At 37.7% G+C, this 14,148-nt stretch overlaps 1 protein-coding gene across 3 annotated transcripts in view; it reads right to left on the bottom strand.

The window, feature by feature from the left end:
- The window catches only part of KLHDC10 (kelch domain containing 10), a 54,984-nt gene extending 41,073 nt beyond the window's left edge, over window positions 1–13,911 (bottom strand). The window contains exon 1 of one of the 3 annotated variants that reach the window (XM_029233376.1): window positions 13,499–13,911. In XM_029233376.1, coding sequence (XP_029089209.1) covers window positions 13,499–13,673 — 175 coding nt within the window. In that variant the 5' untranslated portion in view covers window positions 13,674–13,911. The remainder of the gene's footprint in view (window positions 1–13,498) is intronic. The other 2 variants (XM_029233378.1, XM_029233379.1) reach the window with 2 other exon arrangements.
- Between the last annotated feature and the right edge of the window lie 237 nt (window positions 13,912–14,148).

Here is a 14,148-nt window from a genome sequence, read left to right as displayed (position 1 = left end):
GTTCTCAGGCACATCTGACGAGGTGAGCTCTCCCTCCTTGGAACAATTTCTTCTCTTGGCCTTTGTGAAACCAAGCATCCCTGCTTTTCCTCCTATTTTACTGACCTTCCTCACTTGCTTCTCCTTTCCTTCTCACCTTCAAGAGTTATAGTCTTCTGCCGCTATTTCTATTTAATCTTTCTTGGTGATCTCACCTAATTCAGTGACTTTAAATACCATCTGTATGCTAAGAATTCCAAACTTTATATCCTGAGCCTCCACCTCTCCCTTGAGTTTGATTTATATATGAAGACTGCCTCCCTATATCCTCTACTTGGAGGTCAAACAGGCATCTCAAGCTTAACACAGCCAAAACAGAACTCTCGATTGACCCCTCACAATCCTGCTTCTCTCAGTCTGCTCCATCACATTTAATGACACCATCATCCATCAAGTTGCTCAAGACAAAAACTTTGGAGTCATCCTGATTCCTCTCTTTCCTTCATAATTCACAGTAAATCTTGTTAATGCTACTTTCAAAATATATCTCATACTCAATGACTTCTCACCACCTATACCACTGTACCCTACTCCAAACCACCATCATCTTTTTAGGAGACTACTGCAATACTTTTCTAAATGGCCTTGATGCTTCACTTTTACCAATTCCCACAATCCATTCTCCACCCGGCAATCAGAGAGAGCTTTAAAAAATGTAAATCACATCACATACTCCCCTGCTTAAAACTGTCCAATAGCTCCCCTTCTTAGAATAAAGAAAGGTCACAAATTCAGTTTTAGACATGATAAACTTGAGGGGTAAAAGCCATATAAGTGCAGACATGGAGAAAGCAAGTATTTGGCCCTCAAGAGAGATCCGGGCAGAAGTTACAAAGTGACCCTACTTATTAGCATATGAATGAAAAAATGAAAACCATGGATTTGGAAGAGAATACTTAAAATAAGTTGAAAAAAGAAGAGCAGAGGCAAGGGACCAAGACTTGAGAACTCCAATAACTTAAAGGTCTGGTAAAAGAAAAAGGATCAACAAAGAAGACTAAGTATGAGAGGCCAGACATGTAAAAAGAAAACCAGACCTGATGCCAAGGAAGCCAAGGATAAAGGACGTTTCAAAATGAAGAGAGATCAGGTAAGATGGAGACTGAAAATCAACCACTTTATTTGACAACATATAAGTCATTTGTGACTTTAGCAAGAGCTACTTCAAAGACAATCGGGAGATATGGCAATGAAGACAGCAACTCTCAGTCAATGCTTTCACGAACTTGGTTATGCAAGAAAAGGGAGAGACCAGAGATATAAAGCTTGAGAAAGCTCAAATGTTATAGGGATGATTTGATGGAGAGAATGAAGTTGAAGACACAGATAAGTGACAAAAATGTAAATTTTCTGAAAAGACAGGAAGGGATGGAATCAAGGCACAGATGGAAGGATGCAACAACTATTCTGATAATACTAAACATAAAATTGTACTTGGAAAAAAAGTATTTGGAAAAACCACACAGAAATTGTATGTGCTAAATTCCTGGATTTAAAAAAGTGTATTAGACTTATGTAATGTAATGTAAAATAATCTAAACTCAATTCTTTTGCATGAATAACTATAGACATTGACAATTACTAACTCATTCAATAAACATTTAGTAAAAGTCTGCTATAAGTGGGGCAGTGTTCTAGTCTCTGTGGAAGGTGACAGAGAATAAGACATTATTTTTGTCTTTAAGAAGCCCATTGTTAGTAAGCAGATAAGTGTGAAAACAAATACTTGCAATTCAGTATAATTACTGTAATCTTTTGTATATAGAAAGGAAGGTGGTGACACAAAGAAGAGGCACAATAGCATGGACTGTGAAGTCCAACAGACTGGGTCTGAATCCTAACTCTGACATTTATTAGCTGTATAAACTTTGTGCAAGTTGTGTAGCTTCTCTCTAAGCCTCAGTTCCTCATAACAGAAGGGGATGAGAAAGTTAATTACCTCATAAAGTTATGAGAATTAAATAAATTAATACCTGCAAAACACCTTGAACAGAGGCAGACACACAGTAACTACTCAGTACAAGTAACTTATTTGTATTAAAAGAGAGAATAGAAAAAAAGCTGTATAAAGTATACTTGGGTAGGTCTTAGAAGACAGTAGGAGAATGGCAATCTAGGAAGAAAAACCGTTATGTGCAGAATCATGACACAGTGTGGTACTGCAGGAAACTGCAACTCAAAATAAAATCTCTCCCAACCTAACTTCTTCCAAGAATTTATGGCAACTAACGGCAAATAGATCTATAGCTGAAATATAAAATGAAAGACATGAATGGCGAGGCTGGAGAGGTAGAAAAGGACAGACAGAAAAGTTAGAGTAAAGAGGAAAAATTGACACGACTTTATGACCAATTGGATAAGGAGTGAACAAAAGAAAGGAATCTAATGTGATTCTCAGATTTCTGGCTTGATTCACTAAATTGATGAGGTAGCCATTAAATTAGAATAAGGAGCATAAAGGGGAGAACAGGTTTGGCAGGAAAGATAATGAAATTGTTTTCAGACATGCTGAATTTAAGGCACTCATCAGTCACTTGGGTGGCAATGGCAAACAGGCCAGGAAAAGAGGTCTGGATTGGAGACAGATTTGGATGTTGTCAGGATAGTAATGATATCACCCAGGGGAAAACGTAAGAATAAGGAGGGAAACAAACAAACTAACATATACTCTTGGATGTCAATACTAAGGGACAGATAAAGAAAAACTAATGAGAAATTCAAGCAATAAAAAGGATAACTAAGAGCTCTTTAGTAACTAAGAGCTCTTTAGGAATACAGACGTGTCTAGTTATGTATTCCCAGACTTTAGTACAGGAGGTAGTCAAAATCAAAATCTAGAGAAACTGGGTAGGATGAAGACTAAGAGATACTAATGGATTTGTCAGTTAGGAAGTTATTACCTTACCAAGAGCACTTGAGTAGAATGATGCAGGTAGAAGTGAGGCTGCAATAGACTGAAGAGGAAAAAAAGAAATTAAACAAGAGAGTCTATTCTTTCTGAAAGCTTGGCTGTGAAGGAAAGAAGTAAAATAGCACATCAACTAGAAAAAAGCCTAAAAGGTTATTAATATGATAAATTGAGAAGAAACAGATTCTACTTGATAAAATAACAGAAAACATAAATAAGTGTTTATGAGTAAAACATTTAAATACAGAACAGCTTTAGGAGAATCCCAAGTTGCTACTAGTAATATGTACTTATTTATATTGTATTAAATAAAACACAATTCACTGATAAAGAACTAAAAGGAAAGCAAAATATCAAAATGTTGACACAGTTGTCTTTATGTGGAATTAGTATAGATAATTTTCCCCTTGTTTCAAGTTTTCAATATTTTCCAAATTTTAATAATGAGCTTGTATTCCTTTTTTTAATCAAAGTATAGTTGATATACAATATTATATATTTTACAGATGTACAATATAGTGACTCACAATTTTTAAAGATTATAATCCATTTATAATTATTATAAAACATTTGCTATATTCCCCATGTTGTACTATATATCCTTGTAGCTTATTTTCTACCTAATAGTTTCTTAATCTCCTACCCCTATATTGCCCTTCCCCACTTACTTCTCCCCACTGGTACCCACTAGTTTGTTCTCTGTATCTGTGTCTGCTTCTTTTGCTTTATTCACTAGTTTGAGGTGTTTTTTTAGATTCCACATATAAGTGATATCATACAGTAATTGCCTTTCTCTGTCTGACTTATTTCACCTAGCACAGTGCCCTCCAGGTCCATCCATGTTGCTGCAAATGGCCAAATTTCATTCTTTTTTATGGCTGAGTAGTAATCCATTATATATATAAGCCACAACTTCTTTATCCATTCATCTGTTGATGGACACTTGGGTTGTTTCCTTATCTTGGGTATTGTAAATAGTGCTGCTATGAGAGCTTGTATTCCTTTTATAGTGGTGGTGGTAGGAGGTGGAAGACAATAAGCTTTACCAAAATTAATGATACTTCAGGGGCAGAAAAGACTTAAGTGATTCTAACTTGAGGAAGATAGATAATAGAGAAAGATGAAATATTAGCAGGCAGAGAGCAGAAAAGAAATGGAAGGAAAAAAATAAAACCAATGCAGAAATGAAATCTTCATTGTAAGTAGCACAAAGGAGTACAAATACTGTTGAAAACACAGTAAAGGACCTGGACAACAGGACTGAGAAAGGCAAGCAAGATATAACCTAAATGGGAAGGAAATCAAAAAAAGAGGGGATATATGTGTAAGTATAGCCAATTCTCTTTGCTGTACAGTAGAAACTAACACAACATTGTAAAACAACTACACTCCAATAAAAATTTTTCTTTAAATACTGTTTTCACCCCCCCAAAAAAAGATATAAACAAACTCTGAAAACCATAAAACATTGTTGAAAGAATTAAAGAAGATCCAAATAAATGGGAAAACATCCCATGTTCAGGGATTAGAGGACTTAACATTATTAAGATGGTGGTATCTCCAAACTGATGTACAGATTCAACACAATCCCTATGAGAACGCCAGCTGAGTTCTTCATACAAATTGACAAGCTGATTCTCAAATTTATATGGAATTGCAAGGGACCCAAAATAGCCAAAACAAACCTGAAAAAGAATAAAGTAGGAGAGGGACTTCCCTGGTGGCGCAATGGATAAGACTCTGTGCTCCCAATGCAGGGGGCTGGGGCTCAATCCCTGGTCAGGGAACTAGATCCCACATGCATGCTGCAACTAAGAATTCACATGCCACAACTAAGGAGCCCTGGAGCCACAACTAAGGAGCCAGCGAGCCGCAACTAAGACCCGGTGCAACCAAATAAAAAATAAATATTAAAAAAACAAAAAGAATAAAGTAGGAGAACTCACATTTTCTGGTTTCAAAACTTGTTCCAAAGCAACAGTAACAGAAGCAGTGTGGTACTGGCACATGGACAGATATTATAGATTAATGGAATCAAGAATCCAGAAATAAACTTACATATGTTTAAAGTCAACTGATTTTCAACAAGAATGCCAAGACCATTCAATGGGGGAAAGAACAGTCTTTTCAACAATGGTGCTGGCACAACAGGACAGTCAGTTAAGATAACCTTTACCACAAACCAAACATAAAAACTAACTCAAAATGAATCAAAACATAAGTGTTAGAGCAAAACTATAAAACTCTTAGAAAAAAACAAAGGGGTGAGTTCTTCATGACCTTGGATTTGGCAAAGGATTCTTAGATATGACACCAAAAGCAAGAGCAACAAAAGAAAAAAAATAAGATAAATTGGACTTCATCAAAATTTAAAACTTTCATGCTTCAAAGAACACAATTAAGAAAGTGAAAAGACAACCACAGAACAGGAAAAATATTTGCAAATCATATATCTGATAAGGGACTCGTACCTAAAATATACAAAGAGCTCTTACAATTCAATAATAAAGACAAATAATCCAATTAAAAATTGAGCAAAGGATCTAATAGACATTTCTCCAAAGACATACAATTAGTCAACAAGCACATGAAAAGATACTCAATGTCAACCATACCTCAAAAAAAAAAAAAAACAGAAAGAAAGGAAGAAAGCAGGAAAGGAAAGGAAAGAAAAAGAAAAAGTGCTTGACATCATTAGACATCAGGGAAATGCAAATCAAAAACTACAATGGGATGCCACTTCATTCCCACTAGGATGACTGAAATCAAAAAGTCAGATAACAACAAGTGTTGACAAAGATGTGAAGAAACTGGAACCCTCTTATACCACTGGTAGGGATGTAAAATTCCAGCCACTTTGGAAAACAGTTTGACAGTCCCTGAAATGATTAAACATAGAGCACAGAGTTACTAAATGACCCAACAATTCTATACCTCGGTATATACCTAAGAGAAACAAAAACGTATCTCCACACACAGATCTGTACACAAATGTTTACAGCAGCATTATTCATAATAGACGAAAAGCGAAAACAATCTATATTTCCATCAATGGATAAACAAAATGTGGTATATATCCATACAATGGAATATTATTTAACCAGAAAAAGCAATGAAGTACTGATACCTGCATCAAATGAATAAACTTTGAAAATAGTATGGAAGGTGAAAGAAGGCAGTCACAAAAGACTCTATGATTCCATTTATATGAAAAAGTCCCTAATAAGGAAATCTATAGAGACAGTAGACTATGGTTGCTTAGAGCTGGGATAGTGGGTAGGGGAGGATGGGACAGGAGGATAAGGGAGTGACAGCTTAAAGGACATGGGGCTTCTTCCTGAAGTGATGAAAATGTTCTAAAATTGACTGTGGTAATAATTCCACAAATCTGAATATACTAAAACCCACTGAACTGAACACTTTAAATGGTGAATTGTATAGTATGTGAAGTATATCTCAATAAAGCTACTAAAACCACAGGAATGAAAATGTTAAAGTTTAAAAGGATTAACCACTATTGTGCCAAAGAAAATAAATAAATAATTGAACTGCAAAATATTTAGAAAATAACTACAAGAAGCCTACAACCTACAAGACACAACTCAAGTAGTATTCAGGAAAAAACTCATAATTTAAACACTTAGAAAGAATGAAAAGAACATTAAGCAACTAACATAAGAAGACAGAAAAACAACCACAAAATAAACCGAAGGAAACCTAAAGGAAGGATTTAAAACATGAAAGAAAAAATAAATAAATAAGAAAAGAGAGAAAAATAATAGAACTAATTTTTTTAAAAATCCAAGAGTGGGCTTCCCTGGTGGCTCAGTGGTTAAGAATCCACCTGCCAACGCAGGAGACACGGGTTCAAGCCCCGGTCTGGGAAGATCCCACATGTCATGGAGCAACTAAGCCCGTGCACCACAACTACTGAGCCTGTGCTCTAGAGCCCACAAGCCACAACTACTGAGCCCGCAAGCCACAGCTACTGAAGCCTGCGTGCCTAAAGCCCGTGCTCCGCAACAAGAGAAGCCCCTGTAATGAGAAGCCCGTGCACCACAACCAAGAGTAGCCCCCGCTCACTGCAACTAGAGAAAGCCCGTGCACAGCAACAAAGACCCAACACAGCCAAAAGTAAATAAATAAATAAATTTATTTTAAAAAAAAATCCAAGAGCTGGTTCTAAACAAAAACAAACCAAAAAAAGGGCAAGGCCTCACATGTACAAAATAAGAAGTGATAATGAGTAAAGTGATAATGTAGTCACAGACACAGGAAATTTTTTTTAATCGTTAAAGAGTATCTTGCCCACTTCACACGAATAATTTTGAAAACTTAGATGAAACGGACTATTTTCTAGGATAATATAAGTTAGCAAATCTTCCTCTCAAAGATATAAACTATAAGCAGTCGAATTATCATAGAAGTAAGGAGATAATTGTCAAAGAGCAATTCTCCCCCCAAAATACTCAAGGTCCAAGTAATTTCACAGGCAATTCAACCAAATCTTTAACTTCAATGCCATTTAACTGGACAGGGAAAGAAAAAAGCATAGAAAAAGAAAGAAAAGTTTGAAATTACTTTTATGAAAGTGGCAGAATCTAACAAAGATAAAATACATAAAAGAAAACTACAATGCAATTTAGCTTAAGAAGAATGATGCAAAATTTCTAGATAAAGTTTAGCAAATAGAACCCAGCAGCACATTTTAAAATAATAATACACAATAACAAAGTGAATTGATTCAGGAAAGCAAGGATGGTCCAGTAATAGTAAATCTACTAGTACAATTCACCACAATAGTAACCAAAGGAAAAAAATTACATAATTCCCACAGAGGCTAAATTTTCCTTCCATATTTTAAAAAATCTTAATAAAATGGTAAGAGCTGACTACTTTAACATAATATTTGTACTTCAACTAAAGTCAGGTCTAATCTTAACAGGAAAGCACTAAAAAAAAAACTCGAATTGGGGCTTCCCTGGTGGTGCAGTGGTTGAGAGTCCGCCTGCCGATGCAGGGGACACGGATTCGTGCCCCGGTCCGGGAAGATCCCACATGCCGCAGAGCGGATGGGCCCGTGAGCCGTGGCCACTAGGCCTGCGCGTCCAGAGCCTGTGCTCTGCAACGGGAGAGGCCACATCAGTGAGAGGCCCACGTACCGCAAAAAAAAAAAAAACTCGAATTGATGTCAGGAATAAGGCAAAGATCCACTACTATCTTATTGTTTAATATTTTTGGAAAGTACTAGCCAAATCAATTTGACAAAAGAAAGAAATAAGTATAAAAGCTGGAAAGGAGGAGATAAAATTATCTTTACTTGGTAATGATATGATTATTTAGCTGCAAAACCCTAGAAAAACAACTGGGAAACCATTACAGATAGTATGAGAATTCCAAAGGTGGCCAGGTACAAAATTAATACTCAGAAATTAATAGCATTACCATATTCAAACAACAAGATAAAAGACATAATAGCAATAGAAACCCCATTTACAATAGCAACAAAAAAGATAAAACACCAGGAATAAACATAAAAGAAATGTGAAAGGTCTACATGAAAAAAACTTTAAAATGTTATGAGGGCTACAAAAGAACTCTTGAACAACAAGAAATGAATGTACACCCTGTTCCTGAACAGGAGACTGAACCTCAAAAAGATGCCAATGATCTCTAAATCAGTCTACAAATATAATGCAGTATCAATAAAAATACCAAAAGATGGGGGAGGGGAGCTCGATAAACTAATTCTAAGTTTTACAGAACAAGCAAAGAATATTCAGGAAAACTCCAAGAAGTAGAATGAGAGAGGACTATAATCAAAGAATGGGGTCACTAGGTATAAATAGGTAAACTGATCAATGAAACACAATAAAAAGTCCAGTAAGAGTGCCAAATTATATGTAGGAACTAAGTACACCTATAGATAATATTTCAATACTGTGATAACTGGGTAGCAACCTAGAAGAATAGTAAATTCCTACCTGAATACTTTACATAACTTAAATTTTGTATGAATAACTTAACTTAAAAATAAATTATAAAATTACCAGGAAAAACACAAGAATTTTAATTTTAATTAGAAATAATATCGAAATAGGAAAGGCCTTTCTTATGACAAAAAAACCTAAAATCCAAAAAAAGATTAATAATTACAACTACAAAAAAACTTTAATTTCTTCTGAAAAAATATACCATAAACAAGGTTAAAAGCTAAATGAAACTGTGACAAATATCTGCAACACATAACCAAGGCAACTAATTTCCGTAAAACAGAGCTCCTATAAACAATATAAACATCCCAGTAGAAAAATGAACAAAAAATATAACCAGATGAATGATAAGCAGATGTTATAAATAAAGGAAACAAATATGGCTGTATGGTTCTTATACCTATTGAAAAGATGAAGAAAAATATACCTTTTAAGTTGGCAATGTAAAAAAAGTTTAATAACCCACACCATTACCAAAGGTAGGGAAAGCCAGAACTCCAGCACCAATAGTGGAACACAAACTGGTACAACGTCTCTGAAGGGCAATTTGACAATATCTATCAAAATTTAAATAGCACATATCGTTTGACCCAGCAATTGTACGTCTAGCAATTTACTCTAAAGGGATATTAACTGTATCATCCTTTGGATTAGCAAGACTGTAAACGTTTTAAATGTTCATCCAAACAAAGAAATGCTACCATTTTTCTCCCCTCCTACACTCACACACACACACACACACACACACACACACACACACAAGCCAATTAGCTTGGGTCAAAGGAAGAAGGAAAATCTGCCTTTTACCATTTGTACCATTTGTGTCTTATATCATGAACATATATCACATTGAAAATTTTTAAGTTAAGATTTTCAGTATTATTTTTACCCAGCTTTACCAATTGTTATATTTTTCCTCCTCTTTGTCAGTTTTCCAGTTCCTACATTAGCAACAATGTTTAACTGTTTCTCCAAGAAACACATGGCATTTACTAAAATTCACACAGTTAAATCACAATAGTAATGTGGGTTCATTGTCCCCATGATCTCCTTGCCCCTGAGCTCTACACCTGCATACTTATTCTACAGAGAGCACTGTCCCTGTTCTTTACCGTGTATACGGAGATTATGAGTTAGGAGAAATCCAGGACTAAGAAGCTATGAATTTCTTGGCCTATGGAGCAAACACATAATCACTATTGTATTTTAGGAGACAGAAAAAAAGTAAGAAGCTGCTCAAACAAGGTTTCATGAAACATTATTTGTGCTGTCACCGCGGATGCAGAGTCTAGTCCACTATTTTTATGTTTAAGAAATTGATTGTATCCATTTGTCCAGAGTCAATGGGGCTACAGGGAATTGAACCACACTAACCAATCACATTCACAAGAACTTAGTTGCTTACACATAATGCCAATGTATTAATTTAGAATTTAAGTATATGTGTGTGTATGTATACATGTATATATACATATATATTTGATGTATATGTGTATATGTATATATAAAGAGTAGCAAATCATGCATATCAAGGAATCACACACAAATGGTAATATATGCCCAAGGAGAACCACATGATAGCATGAGTGTGTATAGGGAGAAAAGAACAAATAGAAGGTCAGAGAAGACTTCCCTGAAAAACACAGTGTGATCAAGCTGAGATCCAATGGAAAATAAGTTTAAAAAAAGAACAGGAGAGGGCTTCCCTGGTGGCACAGTGGTTGAGAGTCCGCCTGTCGATGCAGGGGACACGGGTTCTTGCCCTGGTCTGGGAAGATCCCAGATGCCGCAGAGCGGCTGGGCCCATGAGCCATGGCCGCTGAGCCTGCGCCTCCGAAGCCTGTGCTCCGCAACGGGAGAGGCCACAACAGTGAGAGGCCAGCGTACCGCAAAAAAAAAAAAAAAAAGAACAGGAGGAGTAAGAGGGTTGCTGGATGATGGAATAGTAAGTACAATGGCACTGTGGCAGAAGGGAGCATGATCTAAGGAGGTAGAAAAAGATCAAAGAGCAAGACAACATGATGTAGGGTTATCTGGAGAGCTAGAGAGGGGCCAGACCATGCGGTGGCTTTTGGGCCATGTTAAGGACTTTTGCCTCATCTTAAGAGCGATGAAAAGCTAGTAAAGGGTTGTAAGCTGAGATGAGAACAGACTTGTGCTTGCAAAAGATTAGTGTGCTGTACACACTGCAGGGCAAGAGTAGAAGCAGGAAGACTGCTTAGAAAGCTGGTGCAGGAGACCTAAATCAGGGATGATGGCAGCATGGACTGCCACGAATAAAATAAATAGGACTTGGTGACTGACTGCACCTGAAATGCAAGGAAGAGGAAACCCTTAAGGAGGATGCCCAAGTTTCAAGTGTGTATAACTGCAGGAATAAAGATGCTATCACTGAAAGAGAGAACACTCCAAGACCAGGTTGTTTTGATTTTGCTGTTTTGTTTCTTTGGGGGCTAGAGAGAGGGTAGATGTGCAAAAAAGTAAGAAAGGGTTCTGAGTGCCCAGTATCTGAAAATCTTGCTAGAGAAGGATGAAAAATGGAAAATGGGATTAGAATTCAAAGGCGGGAGAAAGTTAGCTCAAAAACTTATTATTTTTTAACCTCCATGGTCAGCCATAAAACAGGCCTAGAGATTTCTACCCCTCCCCATCACCTAAAATCTTTTTAAACATATCAAAATAAAATCTTTCAATCAAGGGGAGAGGTAAGGCTTAAAATGCAATACTTGTAAAAATAAAGAATTGGTGTGAAAGAATTTCAAAGTATATACCGAAATATCAGATGTTCTTAATTCTGAGAGTGAAAAGAAGACAGAGGCTTCCTACTTGGGAAAGGAAGAATTAAGTGCCAGTCAAGGAGAAAAGAAAGCAGAAAAGAAGAGCTGATGGTTCCACTGCATGAATTTTCAGTTTAAACACATTTATCTTTACCTCTGGACAAATGGGTGTTCTTGGCCTTGTGTGCTAAGAGAATGCAGAGATAGCTCCACACCTAACCCCCTTTTCAGAAATTATGGCCTCCACTGCCATCAGGTGGTGGCAATGAGGAAGTACACCAACCAGTTTCTTCGAGCCTATATGAATGCCTATATGAAGCCTATGGTATAATTAATCTAAGATCAAAGTCCTAAGATTGCAGTAGTAGAGGACAAACTGGTTATAGTCTTTGGTAACAGATTTATCTTCTAACCTGTCAATACACAAAAATGAAATTTTTTGCTATTAATTTGGGGTAAGAAAAAAGATTTCTCCTTTTTTTCTTTTTCATGTTAAAGAGCATATATTTAGCAATTTTAAGAATACCCAGTCTGATACTATCATCTCAAATCCAACTTTTGGTGTATTATATATTTGACTAAAACTGCTTCACTGTTAATTTTAATGGCACATATAAATGGTGCATTTCTAGCATACATCAATAACCTTATCACAAACACAAGCAATTGTCTCATTGAATATGCAAAATTCCCTTTATCTTCAAATTAATCAAATAATAATTTTTTACTACTTGGAAGTACAAGGCATGGTAGTAAACACAATTCAAAAACCCTCATATTCTCAAAACTCATCAGCTAAACAAATATATCACTGATAAAATCAACTTCAATCTTATTCACAAAAAACATGGTGAAAGATTAACACACATTCTTGATAGTTCTCGTCATGGTAAAAATAAGCTTGCCCAATATAATATCTGACATTCTGGGCAGTACACCTTTATTCTACTATACTGAATATTCACTTACAAATGTAGTTCTTTAAATTTGCTGCACACACACATCGATTTGATTTGTCTGTCTTTCAAGTCATTTGAACACAAGGACACAAGGATAGGAAATCGTAGGCAAAAACGTGAAATAATCACACTGGGTACATTTTTCCAGTTCTCAATCAGCTGTTTTCATATGGTAGACACTGCATAATTTTGTCACTGAGTATATTCCTGATCTTCATTTTCTCCCATTAAAATCCATACACACTATCTATTCTGTCTCTGTACCTTCCAAAATATTAATAATTCAACTAGTTTTCCCTAATTCTCTTGGTTCTGTTTCCCACCCACCTCCCACCCACCCCACTTCCTCCTCCTTTCTTGTTTCAGAATGCCTAACTCTTACACACTCGAGGTGGTTTTTTTTTTACAAAAATCACTCTTTGGGATGCTCTTCCCTTTTCTCTCCTTAAAAATATTTCCCACAGATAGGCGCCAATGTCTTTCTTTTACAAGATCAAACTGCGGAAGAGGACGAGACTGGGAATCGAGTAAGCGAAACATTTGAGAATGTCAATGAGACAGCGGCCTCTCCTTTGAAAAGAAAACACAACTCTCAGCACAGACCTTTCAACAGAGCAAAAATACTTTTTATTTTCCGCTGTGTTCCTGTTCCCTCCCCGACCTCAAAGACACCTTTCCTTTTCTCTAAGCCCCAGTCGCTTTGCTATGCGTGGGGCCTGCCTTTCCTCCTCCCGAGGAAAAAAAAGACAGGGAGAAAAGAAAAGGTAGCAATCACCTTCCCGCCGCGCCCGCGAGCTGTCAGGATCGTGCCCTACGACTCACCTGGCAGGTGCGGCCGCCCGGAGAGTTGCACGAAGCGGTTGAGCTGGCCGGTCCCCCGACCCCCGCTGCCCCCACTGCCCCCGCCGGCCCCGCTACCTCCGCCGCCGCCGCCACCACCGCCTGCGGCGCCTCCTCCCCTCCGGCGGTTCCTGTCCCAGCCCTGGGCGGCCGACATGACCCGCTAACGACGGCTGCAATCCGATCGCGGCAGCCCGTGGCCCGGCGGCACTAGCCGAGGCTCCTTCCTGGGCTCCTCAAGAGACCCGGGAGACAGGGGAAGGGGGAGCGCCCTGTCTCACCAGCGGCCAATGACTGACGGACTTGGTGACAGAGAACCAATGGCCAGTCGTCTTCTTGGTAGGTGGAGGGAGGCGGGGAGAGACGTGGTAACCATAGCTATGGCTAAAAAAAAAGTGGGGGGAGAGAAAGGCAGAAGCAGCCACTCATCACTCGCATCCACCGCGCTAAGCAAGACCGCGTCGTAGTGACTCCTGCGGGATCAGGCGAGCCAATCGAAGGCCGAGTGAGAGAGGCCACGCCTGCAGAGAGTCCCAGGGGCGACTCCAGGCGTGTCAGGATTCAGGAACGGGACGCGCACATAATACAGATATTTTGAGGCAGTACTGTGTTCTGCCAGCTTTACAGGCTGA

Source organism: Monodon monoceros, unplaced genomic scaffold, assembly GCF_005190385.1.
Source record: "Monodon monoceros isolate NGI ecotype Baffin Bay Population unplaced genomic scaffold, NGI_Narwhal_1 Super_Scaffold_2, whole genome shotgun sequence".
Classification (NCBI taxonomy): Eukaryota; Metazoa; Chordata; class Mammalia; order Artiodactyla; family Monodontidae; genus Monodon; species Monodon monoceros.
The sequence above is the reverse complement of the archived record's forward strand: the minus strand, read 5'-3'. Positions and strand labels throughout refer to the sequence as shown.